This window comes from Coffea eugenioides, unplaced genomic scaffold (genome assembly GCF_003713205.1).
Source record: "Coffea eugenioides isolate CCC68of unplaced genomic scaffold, Ceug_1.0 ScVebR1_3478;HRSCAF=4698, whole genome shotgun sequence".
NCBI classification, from domain to species: Eukaryota; Viridiplantae; Streptophyta; class Magnoliopsida; order Gentianales; family Rubiaceae; genus Coffea; species Coffea eugenioides.
In genome coordinates, this window is record NW_020864059.1 from 7,863 (window position 1) to 30,613 (window position 22,751).

Below are 22,751 nucleotides of genomic sequence, written 5' to 3' on the forward strand. Positions count from 1 at the left end.
GGTCAAGTGGGCACACCTGGTGATACGCATGATCATTCACCCATTAAACCACCCACTAGGAAGCAAAACATGATCATTAAGGCTAAGGATGTTAGAAAGGTTATAAATTCTGATCAGCCTATACTTCTCATGATTTGCAAGCATGTGCTCTTAGATGTTGCTGAGCTCAATAAGGCATTGCCTTCGAGCATGGTTGCTCTTTTGCAGGAATTCGAGGATGTATTCCCTGATGAGGTCCCTGATGGTTTACCACCCATTCGAGGGATTGAGCATCAAATAGACTGATTCCGGGAGCACCCCTACCCAACAAACCGGTTTACCGCATGGGTCCTGAGGAGACAAAAGAGCTTCAAAGGCAAGTTGATGGCCTCTTAGGTAAGGGTTGGGTAAAACAGAGTTTAAATCCTTGTGTTGTGCCTATGATACTTTTCCCCAAAAAGGATGGTACTTGGCGCATGTGCACTGACTGTAGGGCTGTAAATGCTATCACTGTCAAATATCATCATCCCATTCCTAGACTTGATGATATGCTTGATGAACTCGATGGTGCTATCATTTTCACCCAAATCGATTTAAGGTGTGGCTATCATCAAATTAGGATGAAAGACGGCGATGAGTGGAAAACGGCGTTCAAAACCAAACATGAGTGTGGAGGACTACCACAAAGAAATTGAGATGGCCATGATGAGGGCCAACATTCAAGAAGACAATGAGGCCACGATGGCTCGGTTTCTTAGAGGTCTCAATCCTGACCTTCAAGAAGCCTTGGAGCTCCAACATTACTTGGACATGCACGACCTTCTAGAACTCGCTATTAAGGCCGAGCGGGGGAAGAAACTAAGACGCGGAGTACGTACGTTCCAAACTTCTAACACCACTTCATGGAGGGGCAACCAACCACGAAGGGCGACCCACGAAGTTGGAAATGCGGCAGCACCAACCTCTTCTAACCGAATCCAAGGTAACACCTCTAACCGCCATTCCTATTCTACCCCTAACAAGGTTTCCGATGCATCCAGGTCCACTTCAAAGGCACTGCATGAGACTCCTAAGACTAGGAGTAGGGACATCAAGTGCTTCAAGTGCCAAGGGTTTGGACATATTCAATCTCAGTGCCCAAACCAACGGGTCATGCTCATCACTCACAATGGCGAAATCGTGTCTGATGATGACGAATGTGAGGAGATGCCCGAACTGGTCGAAGACGACTGCCTAGAAGAGGAGTCAGCTGGGGAGGCTTGCTCGCCTACACGAGGAGAAGTAGGTTGCTTGGTGGCACGGCGAGTGCTAACCGCCCGCGTTAAGGAGGACGAGCAGCTACAACGCGAAAACCTTTTCTACACCCGCTGTAAGATAGGCGACAAGGTGTGTAGTCTCATCATCGACGGTGGGAGTTGCACGAACGTGGCCAGTTTGCTCATGGTTGAGAGTCTAGGACTCCCCACTACCAGGCATCCAAATCCTTACCGCCTCCAATGGCTAAGTGAGGATGGTGAGGTACGAGTCTTCAAACAGGTACGCATTCCCTTTTCAATTGGTACTTACACTGATGAAATCGTGTGCAACGTAGTTCCAATGTGATGTGTGCATGAACCAGGGCCCAGTCCAAGTCCCATTAGGCCCAGTCACACGTGCACGGGCCAAGCTATTCAAGGAATCCCTCCAAGCCCTTGTTCGAGTTGTCCACGATCAACATGGAGGCTATAGAGATATTGAAGGCTTGGAAAGGATCAATCAAGCAACTTGCACTTTGGTCCAAGCCCAGGAAGACTACAGTGGGCCTCCTTACGAATCGGCCGGGTAGGGCCTTAGTCGTTGTTTCCATTTTGGTTGGACTAATTGTCCGTAGAAGGCTTGAGGCCGGCCCACCTTGATGACAAGGTAGCCGACCTCCCCTTTAGGTTTCTTTAGGGTTTTTTTAGTAGTTTCATTAAGCCTATAAATAGGCTAGCCTTGTAAGGTTAAAAACTAGTTTTTGATGAATTAAAATTATTAGTGCATTCGTTTTCTTTCATAAAGAATTCGTGCCTTTCAACTTGCTTGGCAAGGGTTATTGAGCAATCTCGCGTCCTGTCCTTGATTGTTCATCCGACCTATTCCCCTGGAGTATTCACCTTCATTGGAGTGTCGTCTACCACCTCCAATCAAATCGAGTTGTCCGTTTGAGTAAGGGTTCCGCAATCCAAGCGTTGGACATCCCCGCTAGATCCTTGGGCAAACGTGCTACGTGTCTCGACCGTGGATCGAGGAACGTATCAGTTGGCTTCAGAGCTTTGGTGGAGGTATCTTCCGTTATATCCATAGTTGTGTCTTAGTTTCATTATTTCCGCTGCCTTGTGTTTTGAAAAAAAAAAACTGTTCGTTTGCTTTGTTGCTTCGTTGTGCCGTTTTCCTTCGTTTGTTATCTAGAAATTCTGGTCGTTGTTTTATTGATTGAGTTCGTATCCATACCCGTTCGTTTGTGTCTTCAAGTCTGTCCGTTGCTGCTTTGCTAGTCAAAAAAAAAACAAACAAAATCTGTTTGCATCGCTTGTCAAAAAAAAAAAGAACATTCTGTCCGTGTCTTGTCTTGTGTCTTGCCGTGAGTCTTTCCTTTCTGTCCATTGGTGTCCGCATTCATCAAAAAAAAAAAAAAAGGAGACAACCAACAAAACAGAAATTTCTGTCCGTTGTGAGTCAAAAAAATCTGTTCGCTAATTCTTGTTCTTGGTCGCGTAAATTTCTGGACAGTTGTGTGTTTTTGTTGCTAGTCCAATCTGCCCAGATTTTATCCTCGTATTACAACCATTCTGCCCAGCAATTGGTCCTAGCCGAAACTGAAAAAAAAAAAAACACAAAAAAAAAAGAAGAAAGAAAAACCGCGGCTAGGGTTTTGTGCGGCTAGAGTTTTTGTGATTGCCAAATCTGTCCAAGTGTTAGTCGCTTATCTAAGTTGTTTAGTTAGTTTCCTAAACTGATTTGTGGACCAAACTTGTTGGAGTTGTGAATCTTGAAGGAAATCTACGTGAGTTTTAGGATTCTTGACTTTCTTGAACTTAATCTTGAAGTTCTTGGAAGTTCTTGATAAAAAAACTTGGAGTTTTGGGGCTGTTGGTTGTAGTAAATTAGGACTTGATCAGAATCTGGTTTGAACCCCTTTCGGCCAGGTGTAGTCTATTACCAAGTATAAAAAAAAAAAAAGAACCGAAAAAGAAACAAGAAGAGCCATCGGGTAGCAAGAAAACCAAGAAGGAAAATTGCACTTCTTATTGCCAAATCTGTCTTATTGCATCTTGTACCCAAACAAGAAAATTACAGCAAGTAGAAGAAAAAAAAAAATTCAAAAGTTTTGACCAACCTCTTCTTGAAATTCTTGAACACCTTGAACTTTGATTACTTGCACTACCTTTTGGGATTCTTGAGGTTCTTGATCATCAAGAGTTTTGAAGACTTGCACTTCTCTTCGAATAAAGAGTTTCTTGTAAGTTCTTGCATCCATACGGGGTTTCCTTGGTTTAGGAATAAAATCCTTGGGAGTTTCTTGAGCAACCCGTGGGAAAGAACCTTGAGAGACTTGGTTCACGCTGTCTTGAGACGCCATTGACTTGGCACAACAACCGAAACTGTCTTACTCTTGGCACGAAGGAAGGAGCCGAACTGGTTGTGACTTGAGAGTAGAGAGAGAGCCGAACTTCTTGGGTGAAGTGTGCGGCTGTGAGGGGAGGTTAATAGGGAACAATAACCGACTTTGGGAGGGGTTCAAGAAGGAAGAAATCTGGAAATTTCGGTGGCCCAATTCTGGTTTTTGTTGTGAGCATAGTGGGCGGCTGCTTGAGAGGGTTTATAAGGGTCTTCTAGCCGACTTTGGGAAGGGAATAAAGGGAAGATTTCTGGAAAATTACGGTCAAGAGGAGAGAGAGGGAACCGAATCTGTTTTGAGAAGAATTAGGAAGTTGCTTAAGCAAGGTTTTCAAAGGAAGTTTTCAACTCCAACTTGTTTGCCAACTTAGTTTAGGAGACTAAGTACAACACTTGGATAAAACTTGGACACCTTCCTACTTTTTCTCCTCCATTTTTGGGATATTCTCCTACATTTCCTCATTCACTTTAGGAAACTACTCCTACATCTTAGGCATTCTTAGAGTTTCCTTTATTGGTAATATTTTCCAAATCTGTCCACCACCTTTAAGCTTTCCAAAACCGTCCTTCCCTTCATCAAAACAAATCTCTTGCTTACTCTTGTGGGGGACAAGTTGGTGACGCTAATCGGGCTCGAGCAACATTACTCAACTACCTAAACCAACAGGTAAAGGTACCTGGTAAGTTTTATAGAGTGACTTGAGCACTACACACGAGCGCGAGAGATACACTTAGGGAGTGAAGTGAGGATTATATTTGCACTTTCTTTGCTTGTTACTAACCTTTGCAGGGGGGGCATCACGAGACACATGGAGCAAGATCAACAACCACCTTCCAAAGACCTTTCTCTGATGTTCACCGCCATGAGACATGAGCTCAAACGCATTAGTGAGCAACAAATGGAAGAGTTGCACAACCGGTTTGACGAGCTCACCAAGAGTCTCACCCCAGGCTCTCGTTCTGGATCACGCAATCGGAGTGGTCGTGACCGCAAAGGAGCACCCAGTGAGGACTACTCCGCCAATGACGACGACGAGTGACCCGAGAGGCCGCGACGGGACACGCCTACGAACGAACTCAAGGGGCTTAAAATTCAAGTCCCCGCATTCAAAGGCAAAAGTGACCCTGAGGCTTACTTGGAGTGGGAGGGCCGTATCGAGATGGTCTTCGACTGCTATGATTACACCGAGGAACAAAAGGTTAAAGTTGCCACCGTGGAGTTCACCGACTACGCACTAGTCTGGTGGGACCAAGTACGGACCCATAGGAGAAGGATGGGCGAACCACATGTCCGGACTTGGCGCGAACTCAAGGCACTAATGCGCAAACGATTCGTTCCTAGCTACTACAATCGCGATCTCCATTCTAAACTTCAAACCCTCGCTCAAGGCAACATGAGTGTGGAAGACTACTACAAAGAGATCGAGATGGCCATGATGAGGGCCAACATTCAAGAGGACAATGAAGCCACGATGGCTAGGTTTCTTCGAGGTCTCAATCCCGACCTTCAAGAAGCCTTGGAGCTCCAACATTACCTGGACATGCACGACCTTCTAGAACTCGCTATCAAGGCCGAGCGGGGAAAGAAGCTCAGACGAGGAGCACGTCCTTTCCAATCTTCTAACACCACTTCATGGAGGGGCAACCAACCACGAAGGGCGACCCACGAAGTTGGAAATGCGGCGATACCAACCTCTTCTAACCGCATCCAAGGTAACACCTCTAATCGTAATGCCTATTCTACACCTAACAAGGGTCCCGATGTATCCAGGTCTACTTCTAAGGCACCACAAGAGACTCCTAAGGCAAGGAGCAGGGACATCAAATGTTTTAAGTGCCAAGGGTTTGGGCATATTCAATCTCAATGTCCAAACCAACGGGTCATGCTAATCACTCACAATGGCGAGATTGTGTCCGATGACGACGACTGTGAGGAGCTACCCGAGTTGACCAAAGGCGACGGCCTGGATGACTACTTTACTGAGGAAGATTGCTCGCCTATACAAGGGGACGTCGGGTGTTTGGTGGCACGACGAGTGCTAACAGCCCGAGTTAAGGAGGATGAGCAATTACAACGGGAAAACCTGTTTTACACTCGTTGCAAAGTAGGTGACAAGGTGTGTAGTCTCATCATCGACGGTGGGAATTGCACAAACGTGGCAAGCTTACTCATGGTTGAGAGCTTAGGACTTCCAACCACTAGACATCCACACCCTTATCGCCTCCAATGGTTAAGCGAGGAAGGAGAGGTACGTGTCTTCAAACAGGTACGCATCCCTTTTTCCATTGGAACTTACACCGATGAAGTTGTTTGTGACGTGGTACCTATGCATGCCACCCATGTTATCTTGGGTCGACCATGGCAATTTGACAAACACGTCACGTTCGATGGAAGGGCCAACAAGTACACTCTCTTGCATGATGGCAAACGCAAGGTTCTCACACCACTTACACCTGCACAAGTATATGAGGACCAACTTAAGCTACAAAGAGAGTGTGAACAAGACCGTCAAAGAAGGAGACAAAAGGCGGTCGACCCTGGCAACGGCTCCACCCCTGCAAGTGAGTCATTGACCAAGGAGCAAGGAAGCACACCTAGTGTGACGCGTGAGAAATCACTTACGCCACCTACCACTAGGAAGCAAAACATGATCATTAAGGCCAAGGACGTTAGGAAAGTTGTCAATTCTGATCAGCCCGTCCTTCTCATGATTTGCAAACATGTGCTTTTAGATGTTGCTGAACTCGATAAGGCAATGCCTGCGAGTATGGTTGTTCTTTTGCAGGAATTTGAGGATGTTTTCCCCGACGAAGTCCCTGATGGCTTACCACCTATTCGAGGGATTGAGCACCAAATCGACCTCATTCCTGGGGCACCACTACCCAACAAACCTGCCTACCGCATGGGTCCTGAAGAGACCAAGGAGCTGCAAAGGCAAGTTGATGGCCTCTTAGGTAAAGGTTGGGTAAAGGAAAGTCTAAGTCCTTGTGCTGTGCCAGTGATACTTGTGCCCAAAAAGGACGGTACTTGGCGTATGTGCACTGACTGTCGGGCTGTGAACGCTATCACCATCAAATATCGTCATCCCATTCCTAGACTTGATGATATGCTTGATGAACTCGATGGTGCCATTATTTTCACCAAAATTGACTTGAGGAGTGGCTATCATCAGATTCGGATGAAAGAAGGCGACGAGTGGAAAACAGCCTTCAAAACCAAACATGGTCTCTATGAGTGGTTAGTCATGCCGTTTGGCTTAACTAATGCCCCTAGCACCTTCATGCGACTAATGAACCATGTGTTGAGACATTTCATTGGCAAGTTTGTCATTGTTTACTTTGATGACATCCTGATCTATAGCCGTAGTGAGTATGAGCATCTAGAGCATGTGAGATTAGTTCTTGAGACACTTCGACAGGCGCGTCTGTACGCCAACCTCAAGAAGTGCACCTTTTGTACTAACGAGCTTGTGTTTTTAGGCTATGTAGTAAGTTCACAGGGCATCAAGGTGGACAAATCCAAGATTGACGCCATCGAGCAATGGCCAACCCCCACATCCGTCCCTGACGTGCGCAGCTTTCTTGGATTGGCGGGCTTTTACCGGCGATTTGTCAAGAATTTTAGCACTATTGCCGCCCCGTTGACCGCCGTGACAAAGAAGCATGACAAGTTCCTTTGGGGAGAATCACAAGACCAAGCATTTCTCGCCCTCAAGGACACACTAACGCATGCCCCTGTGTTAGCATTACCAAACTTTAACAATACCTTTGAAATTGAATGTGATGCTTCTGGTGTAGGTATTGGCGCAGTCCTAATGCAAGACAAGAGGCCGTGTGCCTTCTTTAGCGAAAAGTTGGGAGGAGCTGCATTGAACTACCCCACGTACGACAAGGAGTTGTACGCCTTAGTGAGGGCCTTGGAGACCTGGCAACATTATCTTCGCCCTCGCGAGTTCGTGATACACACTGATCACGAGTCATTGAAGTACCTCAAAGGGCAACCTAAATTAAGCAAGAGACATGCCAAATGGGTAAGCTTCATTGACACCTTTTCTTATGTGATTAAGTACAAAACTGGCAAGACAAATGTGGTAGCTGATGCCTTGTCACGTAGACACTCCTTGCTTGCCTGTCTTGATGCCAAATTGCTTGGGTTCGAAATGATAAAGGACCTCTACACTAATGATCATGACTTTGGTGATATCTATGCCGTGTGTGTTAAGAATCCGCATGGAAAGTACTTTTTGCATGATGGATTTCTATTCCATGTAGATAAACTGTGTGTGCCTAACTCTTCCATTCGTGATCTTTTGATTCGAGAGGCACATAGTGGTGGTCTCATGGGCCACTTCGGCATTGCCAAGACACTGGCTATGTTGCAAGAGCACTTTTACTGGCCCCATATGCGTAGGGATGTTGACCGCATGGTTGGTAGGTGTGCTACTTGCCACAAGGCAAAGTCCACAACAAATCCATATGGCTTGTATACCCCATTACCTATCCCTCACCATCCCTGGGTTGACTTGTCTATGGACTTTGTTCTAGGTTTGCCTAGATCGCCAAGAGGTAATGACTCCATCTTTGTGGTGGTTGATAGGTTTTCTAAGATGGCTCATTTTGTTCCATGTCACAAAACTGACGATGCATCTCATATTGCTACTCTATTCTTCAAAGAAATTGTCCGTCTGCATGGTATGCCTAGGACCATTGTTAGTGATAGGGATGTGAAATTTCTGAGTTATTTTTGGAAGACTCTGTGGTCTAAACTTGGCACCCGGTTACTATTCTCCACCACCAGTCATCCACAAAGCGATGGACAAACTGAAGTTGTCAATCGCACACTTGGCACACTACTTCGGGCATTGATTAAAAAGAATCTTAAGACTTGGGAAGAGTGTTTGCCTCATGTTGAATTCGCCTACAATCGAGTTGTTCATAGTGCTACACACTACTCACCTTTTGAGATTGTTTATGGCTTTAACCCGCTAACCCCTCTTGATTTAGTACCCTTACCTTCCTCTGAGCACACAAGCTTAGATGGGAAAAAGAAGGCCGATTTTGTGCGCAGGTTACATGAAGCTGTTCGAGCAAACATTGAAAGGCGTACTCAGCAATACACCCAGCAGGCTAACAAGCACCGCCGCAAAATGATCTTCGAGCCTGGTGATTGGGTTTGGTTACACTTACGCAAAGAGAGGTTCCCCAAGCAGCGACCAAGCAAATTATCCCCCAGAGGGGATGGACCTTTTCGTGTGCTCCACCGGGTTAATGACAATGCCTACAAATTGGAGCTACCTGGGGAGTACAATGTTAGCGCGACCTTCAATGTCGCAGACTTGAGCCCGTTTCTTGGTGAGGAGGATTCAGATTTGAGGGCAAATCCTTCACAAGAGGAGGGGACTGATGTGTGCATGAACCAGGGCCCAGTCCAAGTCCCATTAGGCCCAGTCACACGTGCACGGGCCAAGCTATTCAAGGAATCCCTCCAAGCCCTTGTTCGAGTTGTCCACGATCAACATGGAGGCTATAGAGATATTGAAGGCTTGGAAAGGATCAATCAAGCAACTTGCACTTTGGTCCAAGCCCAGGAAGACTCCAGTGGGCCTCCTTACGAATCGGCCGGGTAGGGCCTTAGTCGTTGTTTCCATTTTGGTTGGACTAATTGTCCGTAGAAGGCTTGAGGCCGGCCCACCTTGATGACAAGGTAGACGACCTCCCCTTTAGGTTTCTTTAGGGTTTTTTTAGTAGTTTCATTAAGCCTATAAATAGGCTAGCCTTGTAAGGTTAAAAACTAGTTTTTGATGAATTAAAATTATTAGTGCATTCGTTTTCTTTCATAAAGAATTCGTGCCTTTCAACTTGCTTGGCAAGGGTTATTGAGCAATCTCGCGTCCTGTCCTTGATTGTTCATCCGACCTATTCCCCTGGAGTATTCACCTTCATCGGAGTGTCGTCTACCACCTCCAATCAAATCGAGTTGTCCGTTTGAGTAAGGGTTCCGCAATCCAAGCGTTGGACATCCCCGCTAGATCCTTGGGCAAACGTGCTACGTGTCTCGACCGTGGATCGAGGAACGTATCACAATGCATGCTACGCATATCATTTTGGGAAGGCCCTGGCAATTTGACAAACACGTCACATTCGATGGAAGAGCAAATAAGTACACCCTTTTGCACGATGGCAAACGTAAGGTCCTTACACCTCTCACACCTGCACAAGTTTATGAGGACCAACTACTATTGCAAAGGGAGTGTGAACAAGACCGTCAAAGGAGGAAACTAAAGGCAGTCGACCCTGGTAAAGGCTCCACGTCTACGAGTGAGCCATCAACCAAGGGTCAAGGGAGCACACCTAGGGGTATACATGACAAATCACCTACCGCACCTACCACTAGGAAGCACAACATGATTATTAAGGCTAAAGATGTTAGAAAAGTGGTGAACTCTAATCAGCCTATACTTCTCATGATTTGCAAGCATGTGCTCTTGGATGTTGCTGAGCTCGACAAGGCGTTGCCTGCGAGCATAGTTGCTCTTTTGCAAGAATTTGGGGATGTTTTCCCTGACGAGGTCCCTGATGGCTTACCACCCATTCGGGGAATTGAACACCAAATCGACCTCATTCCTGGAGCACCATTGCCCAACAAACCTGCCTACCGCATGGGCCCTGAGGAGACCAAGGAGCTTCAAAGGCAAGTTGATGGCCTCTTAGGTAAGGGTTGGGTAAAGGAAAGTCTAAGTCCTTGCGCTGTGCCTATGATACTTGTTCCCAAAAAGGACGGTACTTGGCGCATGTGCACTGACTGTCGGGCTGTGAACGCTATCACTGTCAAATATCGTCATCCCATTCCTAGACTTGATGATATGCTTGATGAACTCGATGGTGCCATTATTTTCACCAAAATAGACTTAAGGAGCGGCTATCATCAAATTCGGATGAAAGAAGGCGACGAGTGGAAAACAGCCTTCAAAACCAAACATGGTCTCTATGAGTGGCCAGTCATGCCTTTTGGCTTAACTAATGCCCCTAGCACCTTCATGCGACTAATGAACCATGTGTTGAGACACTTTATTGGCAAGTTTGTCATTGTTTACTTTGATGACATCCTGATCTATAGTCGTAGTGAGCATGAGCACCTAGAGCATGTGAGAATTAGTTCTTGAGACACTTCGACAGGCGCGTCTTTACGCCAACCTCAAGAAGTGCACCTTTTGTACTAACGAGCTTGTGTTTTTAGGCTATGTGGTAAGTTCGCAGGGCATCAAGGTGGACAAATCCAAGATTGAGGCCATCGAGCAATGGCCAACTCCCACGTCCGTCCCTGACGTGCGCAGCTTTCTTGGATTGGCGGGCTTTTACCGGCGCTTTGTCAAAGATTTTAGCACCATTGCCGCCCCATTGACCGCCGTGACAAAGAAGAATGACAAGTTCCACTGGGGAGAATCACAAGAACAAGCATTTCTCGCCCTCAAGGACACACTCACACATGCACCTGTGTTAGCATTACCAAATTTTCACAAGACTTTTGAAATTGAATGTGATGCTTCTGGTGTAGGTATTGGAGCGGTCCTCATGCAAGACAAGAGGCCTTGTGCCTTCTTTAGTGAGAAACTGGGGGGAGCTGCATTAAACTACCCCACGTACGACAAGGAGTTGTACGCATTAGTGAGGGCTTTGGAGACTTGGCAACACTATCTTCGCCCTCGGGAGTTCGTGATACACACTGATCACGAGTCATTGAAGTACCTCAAGGGACAACCCAAGTTAAGCAAGCGACATGCCAAATGGGTAAGCTTCATTGACACCTTTTCGTATGTCATTAAGTATAAGACTGGCAAAACGAATGTAGTGGCTGATGCATTATCACGTAGACATTCGTTGCTTGCCCTTCTGGATGCCAAGTTACTAGGGTTCGAAATGGTTAAGGAACTCTACACAAATGATCATGACTTTGGTGATATCTATGTTGCTTGTGTTAAGAACCCGCATGGAAAATACTTCTTGCATGATGGATTTCTATTCCATGTAGATAAACTGTGTGTACCTAATTCTTCCATTCGTGATCTTTTGATTCGAGAGGCACATAGTGGTGGTCTCATGGGCCACTTTGGCATCACCAAGACTCTGGCCATGTTGCAAGAGCACTTTTACTGGCCTCATATGCGTAGAGATGTTGAACGCATGGTTGGTAGATGTGCTACTTGTCACAAGGCAAAGTCTAAGACAAATCCATATGGCTTGTATACCCCATTACCTATCCCTCACCATCCTTGGGTTGATTTGTCTATGGACTTTGTATTAGGATTGCCTAGATCAACAAGGGGTAATGACTCCATCTTTGTTGTGGTTGATAGATTCTCTAAGATGGCTCATTTTATTCCTTGCCACAAAACTGACGATGCATCTCATATTGCTAATCTGTTCTTCAAAGAAATTGTCCGTCTGCATGGCCTGCCTAAAACTATTGTCAGTGATAGAGATGTGAAATTCTTGAGTTACTTTTGGAAGACTTTGTGGTCCAAACTGGGCACTAGGTTATTATTCTCCACCACTAGTCATCCACAAAGCGATGGACAAACTGAAGTTGTCAATCGCACACTTGGCACTCTACTTCGGGCCTTGATTAAAAAGAATCTTAAGACTTGGGAAGAGTGCCTCCCTCATGTTGAATTCGCCTACAATCGAACTGTGCATAGTGCCACACAATACTCCCCCTTTGAGATTGTTTATGGCTTCAACCCCGTCACCCCCCTTGATTTGGTGCCCTTACCTTCCTCTGAGCACACAAGCTTAGATGGGAAAAGAAAGCTGATTCTGTGCGCAGGTTACATGAGGCCGTGCGAGCAAACATTGAGAAGCGTACGCAGCAATACACCCAGCAAGCCAACAAGCACCGTCGCAAGATGATTTTTGAGCCTGGAGATTGGGTTTGGCTACACTTGAGGAAAGAGCGATTTCCCAAGCAACGCCAAAGCAAATTGTCCCCAAGAGGTGATGGACCATTTCGGGTACTCCAACGAGTCAATGACAACGCATACAAGTTGGAGCTACCTGGGGAGTACAATGTTAGTGCAACCTTCAACGTCGCGGACCTAAGCCCATTTCTTGACGAGGAGGATCCAGATTTGACGGCAAATCCTTCTCAAGAGGAGGGGACTGATGTGTGCACGAGTCTCGGCCCACGCAATGACCCAGTCCGAGTTCCATCGGGCCCAGTCACACGTGCACGGGCCAAGCTCTTCAAAGAATCACTCCAAGCCCTGGTTCGAGTCGTCCAAGACCAACATGGAGTTCACAAAGATATTGAGGGCTTAGAGAGAGACAATCAAGCCATTTGCACCATGATCCAAGCCCACGAGGACTCAAGTGGGCCTTCAAGAGGACCGGCCCTATAGGGCCTTAGCCTTAGTATTTGATAGATTGGATTAATTTGTCTTCATAGCTCATTGGGCCGGCCCATCTTGGACACCAAGATGACCGAACTCTTTGCCATTGTTTCCTTAGGTTTTCTTAGTCACTTTGGCCTATAAATAGACTTGCTTTGTAAGGTTTTAGGGTAGTCGTTTTATCAATAAAATTGGTTTAATTCGTTCCTTCTTCCAAGAAGAGAGTTCGAGCACTTTAACTTGCTTTGGCAAGGGTTATTGAGCAATCTTGCGTCCTGTCCTCGATTGTTCATCTGACCTATTCCCCTGGAGTATTCACCTTCATCGGAGTGTCGTCTACCACCTACATCAAATCGTGTCGTCCGTTTGATTCTAGGTCCCGCAATCCAAGCGTTGGACAACCTTGCTAGATCCTTGGGCAAACGTGCTACGTGTCTCGAAACAAGTTGATCGAGGAACGTATCAGTGAGGTACGTGTCTACAAACAGGTACGTATTCCTTTCTCTATTGGCAATTACATAGATGAGGTTGTGTGTGATGTTGTGCCTATGCATGCGACACATGTCATCATAGGGAGACCTTGGCAATTTGACAAATCCGTCACGTTTGATGAACGAGCAAATAAATACACTCTCTTGCACAATGGAAAATGCCTGGGCCTCACACCACTCACACCTGTCCAAGTGTATGTGGACCAACTTAAGTTACAAAGAGAGTGTGAACAAGACCGCCAAAAGAGGAAACAAAAGGCGGCCGATCCTGGCAAATGCTCCACTTCTACAAGTGAGCATTCGACCAAGGGTCAAGTGGGCACACCTGGTGATACGCATGATCATTCACCCATTAAACCACCCACTAGGAAGCAAAACATGATCATTAAGGCTAAGGATGTTAGAAAGGTTATAAATTCTAATCAGCCTATACTTCTCATGATTTGCAAGCATGTGCTCTTAGATGTTGCTGAGCTCAATAAGGCATTGTCTTCGAGCATGGTTGCTCTTTTGCAGGAATTCGAGGATGTATTCCCTGATGAGGTCCCTGATGGTTTACCACCCATTCGAGGGATTGAGCATCAAATAGACTGATTCCGGGAGCACCCCTACCCAACAAACCGGTTTACCGCATGGGTCCTGAGGAGACAAAAGAGCTTCAAAGGCAAGTTGATGGCCTCTTAGGTAAGGGTTGGGTAAAACAGAGTTTAAATCCTTGTGTTGTGCCTATGATACTTTCCCCCAAAAAGGATGGTACTTGGCGCATGTGCACTGACTGTAGGGCTGTATCATCATCCCATTCCTAGACTTGATGATATGCTTGATGAACTCGATGGTGCTATCATTTTCACCAAAATCGATTTAAGGTGTGGCTATCATCAAATTAGGATGAAAGACGGCGATGAGTGGAAAACGGCGTTCAAAACCAAACATGAGTGTGGAGGACTACCACAAAGAAATTGAGATGACCATGATGAGGGCCAACATTCAAGAAGACAATGAGGCCACGATGGCTCGGTTTCTTAGAGGTCTCAATCCTGACCTTCAAGAAGCCTTGGAGCTCCAACATTACTTGGACATGCACGACCTTCTAGAACTCGCTATTAAGGCCGAGCGGGGGAAGAAACTAAGACGTGGAGTACGTACGTTCCAAACTTCTAACACCACTTCATGGAGGGGCAACCAACCACGAAGGGCGACCCACAAAGTTGGAAATGCGGCAGCACCAACCTCTTCTAACCGAATCCAAGGTAACACCTCTAACCGCCATTCCTATTCTACCCCTAACAAGGTTTCCGATGCATCCAGGTCCACTTCAAAGGCACCGCATGAGACTCCTAAGACTAGGAGTAGGGACATCAAGTGCTTCAAGTGCCAAGGGTTTGGACATATTCAATCTCAGTGCCCAAACCAACGGGTCATGCTCATCACTCACAATGGCGAAATCGTGTCTGATGATGACGAATGTGAGGAGATGCCCGAACTGGTCGAAGACGACTGCCTAGAAGAGGAGTCAGCTGGGGAGGCTTGCTCGCCTACACGAGGAGAAGTAGGTTGCTTGGTGGCACGGCGAGTGCTAACCGCCCGCGTTAAGGAGGACGAGCAGCTACAACGCGAAAACCTTTTCTACACCCGCTGTAAGATAGGCGACAAGGTGTGTAGTCTCATCATCGACGGTGGGAGTTGCACGAACGTGGCCAGTTTGCTCATGGTTGAGAGTCTAGGACTCCCCACTACCAGGCATCCAAATCCTTACCGCCTCCAATGGCTAAGTGAGGATGGTGAGGTACGAGTCTTCAAACAGGTACGCATTCCCTTTTCAATTGGTACTTACACTGATGAAATCGTGTGCAACGTAGTACCAATGCATGCTACGCATATCATTTTGGGAAGGCCCTGGCAATTTGACAAACACGTCACATTCGATGGAAGAGCAAATAAGTACACCCTTTTGCACGATGGCAAACGTAAGGTCCTTACACCTCTCACACCTGCACAAGTTTATGAGGACCAACTACTATTGCAAAGGGAGTGTGAACAAGACCGTCAAAGGAGGAAACTAAAGGCAGTCGACCCTGGTAAAGGCTCCATGATACGAACCAACAGACACCATTGCGAACTATTCGAGTTCCCCTAGGACCCGTAACTCGAGCACGAGCTAAGAAGATGAGGGAGGAACTCCAAGGACTTGTTCATGAGATACAAGGCCAAGAAATTGTCCCCAAGGTCATTGAGGGACTTGAGCATGAAGGAATGAAAGCCATCCATGTAGTGCACGTCAAAGAGAACCATGTGTGACCCTTCTCTAGTCACATTTGTTGTTTTAATTAAGTCATTGTAATAAGGGCTTAATGGTCCATAGCATTGCTTATTTACCTAAGCGATGACCTCATAAGGTTATTTACCTAAGCGATGACCTCATAAGGTTGTTTACCTAAGGGATGACCTCATAAGGTTTGGTCAAGCCCACAATTCTTAGTCTTATGGAAATAGTCAAGCCTACAATTGTTAGTCTTAGTCAAGACCACAACTCTAGACTAGTTCCACATTTAGTTGTTCATCTCTATGTAAGGCTATAAATAGCCCACACTTCCAATGGATTTAGGCATTCAATCAATAAATCAGATTTTGAGAGTTTTCTTGGTTTCTCCAAGGCTTCTTGAATACCTTAGAATTTCTCTAGGTATTCGTGACTTATCAATCTAGAATCGCACTAGGTTGTGGCGTCTTCTACCATTATACCAAGGTTCGTTAACCACGTGATTAACGGGTTGAGGTCATCCGCTCCAAACTTGGTGTCCTCTTGTCGATCCTGAATCTAATCTTTTACGGGTTTCGTCACAAGGTTGGCGACGTTCGTATCAGTTGGTAATCAGAGCTAGTTAAGAGGTATCACGTTATATCCCTTTATTTATTTCCTTTCGAGTCAAGTTGTCCAAAATTCTGTTTTCATGTTCTAAGTTTGCTATCCGCAATTTCCAGATTTGTTACTTCGTGTTCTTGCGTTATTTTTCCAGATTTGTTACGTCATAAACTTGTGTCTAGTTGTTGTTAATTGCTGTGGTTAGTCTTGTTTGGTCCAGCCTTTTCTTTTGTGTCTTATTCTTGATTCTTTGTTTGAGTCTTGTTTCTATCCTGTTATATCCATTCAATTCCAGTCTTTTTGTTCTATTTGATCATTCGAGGTTACTGTTCATCCGAAAAAAAAATCAGTTTGTAGCAAGGGTTTTAGAGTCCTATCTAGTTATTACCTTGTGTTCTTGTTTACATACAAAAAAAAAATATATAAAAAAAAATATAGCTGGCTAACCTTACAAAAATTCCTGGAAATCTGTCTTGATCAAAACTTGGGTTTCTTGAAGTTCCTGATTGTTTAAAACCACAATCTTGAAGTTCTTGGAACTTTAGTTGGGATTCTTGAAGCCAACCAAAATCTGTCTTGATCAAATCGTGAAATCTTGGATTGTTTGGGGAGGAAATCATCTTCAATTTTGTGTTTCTTGAATTCTGGAAATTAACATCTTGAATTCTTGAAAGAATCTTGAAGTTTCTGGGTTTTGGGAACCAAATCTTGGTAAACAACAAGGCTGCAAAATTTCAGCTGCCAAAATCCTTGTCTTCACCACAACAATCTTCTTTCTTGACTAAGAACATTTTAGCCACGAAATTTGACTCTTCTTGGCTGATTAGAAAACAAAAACAAAGGAAGAAGAAGAATATTCAGCCTAGTCAAGTCAAATTTCCCAACCTATTCAAGTCAAATTTTCCAACCTGTTCAAAGTCAAATTTTCCACCCTTGTTCCCAAAAACAACCAAATCAGTTCCAATCTTGAACTTGACCTTAGAATTTATGGGAACCAGCAAATAGGAAGACTAATCCTTGTTTCCAAAGGATTAAGGAAGAAAAGTCAGCCTTGGGTTTCCAAAACAGTCCTACCGCAACACAAATTCATCTTCCATTCGGATTCCATCTTTGCAACCATTGGGGAATTTCTGTCCAATCATTAATTCTGGAAATTTTTGTGCATCATTAGGTCAGTTTTAAGTGTCATTCTGAATCCTCTAAGTGTCCATTTACCTACCAAAACACTGACCAGAAATGCAGCAACCAGCAGCTCAAAATTCCAGTTTTGGGTAGAGTTTTGTCTAGGATCCTTAAAATTCAACTCTGAGTCATTCATTGAGTCGTGGTCAGTCTCTTCATCTTTTGTTTTTTTTCGTTCAAAGTGCTACAATCTTGTGACCCTGGTTGGTAAGTCGATCCACACTAGAAGGAGTTCTAACTTCTTCGAGGAGTTGACCGAGGAGCCTTGAAAATACCTTGGTGAGTTCATTAGAGTGTTCAAACACGAGAGCGAGAGTAAACACGTGAGGAAGTGTGCGAGATAAACTTTGCTTCTTTCCATTATTATTTTTTTTACCCTACCATGGCTAACGAGGGGGGAGCAAGCTCCCAAGCTTTTGATCTTAAACTTTTCACAGAAGCAATCAAAGGCGAATTGGGACGCATGATGGACCAAAAACTTGAACTAATGCATCAACGCATTGACAGCTTAGAGTTGTCTCATGGAAGCTCCAAAGGCAGCCGTGGAAAGGCTTATGCACATGAGTCTACCGACTCTAACTCAGACAACAACTATGAGCATAAGCAAAGTAGGTCCAAGCGTGAAGCTAGGCCTTCAAATGACCACATTCCGGGCATAAAGATGAAAATTCCGCCTTTCCAAGGACGATCAGACCCCGATGCCTACTTAGAGTGGGAGAAGCGGATTGAACTTGTCTTCGATTGCAATACTTACTCGGAGGAGCAAAAGGTCAAGTTGGCCGTGGTCGAATTCACCGACTACGCCGTTGTGTGGTGGGATCAACTCTCTACTAGTCGAAGGAGGAGTCGTGAACCTACCATACAAACTTGGACGGAGCTAAGACGACTAATGAGGAAGCGTTTCGTACCAAGTCACTACTACCGTGACTTGTACCAAAAGCTTCAAACCCTCAACCAAGGAGCACGAAGTGTCGAGGACTATCACAAGGAAATGGAAATACTCATGCTACGGGCAGACATCATGGAGGATCGAGAAGCAACAATGGCACGCTTCTTGAACGGATTAAGGCCCGAAATTGCTGATCAAGTGGAGTTACACCACTATGTGGAACTTGGGGACTTGGTGGAGAAGGCCATCAAGATTGAAAGGAGGATTAAGAGGAAGGGTTCAACTCGGAGTTACTCCAACTTTTCACCCTCTTATCCCCGAACTACACCACCAAAGAAAGAGGATAAAGGGCCGAGTAATTCCATCCCTTCAAGACCGAGGCCGGATACGACTAAGTGGGAGTCTAAAGCAACACCAAAGACTGCCATTGAGTTGAGCTTGGGGCGAAATCGAGATACTAGATGCTTCAAATGCCAAGGCCGAGGGCATATTGCTAGCCAATGCCCGAACCAACGCACTATGATCATCTTACCCAATGGTGAGTTTCTCACTGATGATGAAGATGAGAAGGAGGAGTTGCCATCCCTTGAGGAAGAAGAGGAAGAAGAGGAAGCATTGCCCATCGATGAACGAGTTGGACTCGTTGTCAGACGAGCCTTAGCAACCCAAGTGAAGGCCGCTGACCATGCACAAAGGGAGAACATTTTCTACACCCGTTGCTATATCAAAGGCAAGGTATGTAGTTTGATCATAGATGGAGGTAGTTGTGCTAATGTTGCTAGTGCCTTGATGGTGGAGAAACTAGCACTACCCACTCTACGACATCCAACACCGTATCGTTTGCAATGGTTGAACGATAGCGGGGATGTTCGTGTGACCAAGCAAGTCCAAGTACCTTTCCGAATTGGAAAGTATGAGGACGTGGTGTTATGCGACGTGGTCCCTATGCAAGCATGTCACATACTATTGGGGAGACCATGGCAATTCGACAAGGGAGTTACATTCGATGGCATTACTAATAAATACTCTTTCAAGCAAGGCGAGAAGAGGATTGTGCTTGTGCCACTCACTCCTATTCAAGTTCGTGAAGATCAAGAAAGCTTGATCAAGGAAAGTGAGCTCGAGAATGAGAAGAAAAAAATAGAAAAAGCCGAGAGCTCAACAGAAAATGATAAGGCCAAGAAAATTGAGAGGAAAAAAACATATGGTGAGCCGGCCAAAATTGAAAAGAGAGAGAAAAGGCAAAATCTATTGATAAAAGCCAATGCAGTAAGAAAAGTTTTGAGTGTTAATACACCCATCTTTGTACTTTTGTGCAAAGAGGTGTTAGTTGTTACAAGTGATCTTACTAACACTCTACCATCTAGTATTGTCTCTCTTTTGCAGGATTATGAGGATGTCTTTCCCGATGAGATTCCAAATGGACTACCACCAATAAGGGGAATTGAGCATCAAATTGACTTGGTTCCAGGTGCCCCACTTCCTAACAGACCAGCCTACAAAATGGGTCCAGATGAGACAAAGGAGCTCCAACGCCAAATCGAAGAGCTTCTAACAAAGGGATGGGCACGAGAAAGCTTGAGCCCATGTGCGGTTCCCGTCATCTTGGTGCCTAAAAAGGATGGAAGTTGGCGAATGTGCACTGACTGTAGGGCCGTTAATGCAATAACGGTAAAATATCGTCACCCTATTCCTAGACTTGATGATATGTTAGATGAGCTATATGGTGCTGTGATTTTCACTAAAATTGATCTAAAAAGCGGTTATCATCAAATTAGGATGAAAGAGGGGGATGAATGGAAAACGGCCTTTAAAACCAAACATGGCTTGTACGAGTGGTTAGTTATGCCATTTGGACTAACTAATGCACCTAGTACGTTCATGAGATTGATGAACCATGTACTTCGTCCATTCCTTGGAAAATTTGTAGTTGTATATTTTGACGATATCCTGATTTATAGTAGGAGCTTAGATGAGCATGTTGAACATGTGAAGCTTGTTCTTGATGTACTTCGAAGGGAAAAGCTCTATGCTAACCTTAAGAAGTGCTCCTTTTGTACTGATCAACTTGTCTTCCTAGGCTTTGTTGTGAGTAAACAGGGAATCAAAGTGGACGAGGAGAAGGTTAAAGCAATTCGAGAATGGCCTACTCCAAGCACGGTGGGTGAGGTACGTAGCTTCCATGGTCTTGCTAGTTTTTATAGACGATTTGTTAAAAATTTTAGTACCATTGCTGCACCTCTAACTGCTGTAATTAAGAAAAATGAGCCATTTGTGTGGAGAGATGCTCAAGTACGTGCTTTCCAAATGCTTAAACATCAACTCACACATGCACCACTACTTGCATTACCATGCTTTGACAAGATGTTTGAAATAGAGTGTGATGCATCTGGGGTGGGTATTGGAGCTGTCCTAATGCAAGAGGGCAAACCAATTGCATACTTTAGTGAAAAACTCAATGGGGCAGTTTTGAACTATTCCACTTATGATAAGGAGTTGTACTCCTTAATCCGTGCTTTAGAAACTTGGCAACATTACTTGAGACCAAGGGAATTTGTCATACACACTGACCATGAGTCGCTTAAGCACATTAAGTCACAATACAAGTTGAATAAGCGTCATGTTAGGTGGATTGCATTTATTGAAACCTTCCCTTATGTGATTAAGTACAAAGTGGGGAAAACTAATGTTGTTGCTGATGCATTATCACGTCGGTACTCTTTGCTTACTCAACTTGATGCAAGGTTGTTAGGATTTGAATTAGTTAAAGAGTTATACACCAATGACCCAGATTTCTCAGGTATTTATGACTCTTGTGGTTCAGCAACTCAAGGTAAATTCTACATCCTTGATGGATTTCTTTTCTACCTCAATCGACTATGTATACCTAACTGCTCTATTCGCTCTTTACTTGTTAGGGAAGCACACGGAGGTGGCTTGATGGGACACTTTGGCGTGGCTAAAACCTTAGCTATCCTTCAAGAGCACTTCCATTGGCCAAGGATGAAACGAGATGTGGAGCGAATGGTGGCTAAATGCATTACTTGCCACAAAGCTAAGTCTAAACTTCAACCCTATGGCCTTTATAGTCCTTTACCTGTACCTAAGGAACCTTGGACCGACATTTCCATGGATTTTGTTTTAGGGTTGCCTAGGTCAAAGAGGGGAAATGATAGCATCTTTGTTATTGTTGACAGATTTTCAAAAATGGCACATTTTATACCATGTCACAAAACAGATGATGCATCGCACATTGCTGATTTATTTTTCAAAGAAATCATTAGATTGCATGGCATGCCTAGGACAATTGTCTCTGATAGGGATGTCAAATTTTTGAGTTACTTTTGGAAAACTTTGTGGGGAAAATTGGGTACCAAATTGCTATTTTCTACTACTAGTCACCCACAAACTGATGGCCAAACTGAGGTTGTCAATCGTACACTATCTACACTCTTGCGTGCCATCATTAGAAAAAACATTAGAACCTGGGAAGAGTGTTTACCCCATGTTGAGTTTGCATACAATCGTACGGTGCATAGTTCTACTCATTTTTCACCATTTGAAATAGTCTATGGTTTTAACCCTTTAACACCACTAGACTTATCACCTTTACCTTCTTCTGAGCACATTAACATGGATGGTGCTAAACGAGCAGATTTTGTCAAGAAATTACACCAGCAGGTACGCCTAAACATTGAGCGAAGGATGGACCAAGTTGCTCAACGGGTTAACAAGGGACGCCAACGCGTTGTGTTTGAACCTGGTGACTGGGTGTGGTTACATCTACGCAAGGAAAGGTTCCCAGTCCAAAGGCGCAATAAATTACTTCCCCGAGGAGATGGGCCGTTCCAAGTCATCAAGCGCATCAATGACAATGCTTACAAACTGGACCTACCCGGTGAGTACAATGTGAGCGCTACATTCAATGTCTCTGATCTATCTCCTTTTCTTGCAGACGATGAAGCTGATTTGAGGACAAATCCTTTTGAAGAGGAGGGGGATGATACGAACCAAGAGACACCATTGCGAACTATTCGAGTTCCCCTAGGACCCGTAACTCGAGCACGAGCTAAGAAGATGAGGGAGGAACTCCAAGGACTTGTTCATGAGATACAAGGCCAAGAAATTGTCCCCAAGGTCATTGAGGGACTTGAGCATGAAGGAATGAAAGCCATCCATGTAGTGCACGTCAAAGAGAACCATGTGTGACCCTTCTCTAGTCACATTTGTTGTTTTAATTAAGTCATTGTAATAAGGGCTTAATGGTCCATAGCATTGCTTATTTACCTAAGCGATGACCTCATAAGGTTATTTACCTAAGC

The 22,751-nt window shown here is 44.9% G+C and overlaps 1 protein-coding gene across 1 annotated transcript; it reads left to right on the forward strand.

Moving 5' to 3' along the window:
* Positions 1-17,922: 17,922 nt before the first annotated feature.
* LOC113757952 lies at positions 17,923-22,542 on the forward strand (the record flags this gene model as incomplete). The annotated part of the gene is made up of 7 exons (XM_027301012.1): positions 17,923-18,220; positions 18,287-19,425; positions 19,816-20,077; positions 20,510-21,139; positions 21,263-22,043; positions 22,197-22,327; positions 22,385-22,542. Coding segments are annotated over exons 1-7 (3,399 nt in total), but the record flags the coding sequence as incomplete, so codon positions are not given.
* Between the last annotated feature and the right edge of the window lie 209 nt (positions 22,543-22,751).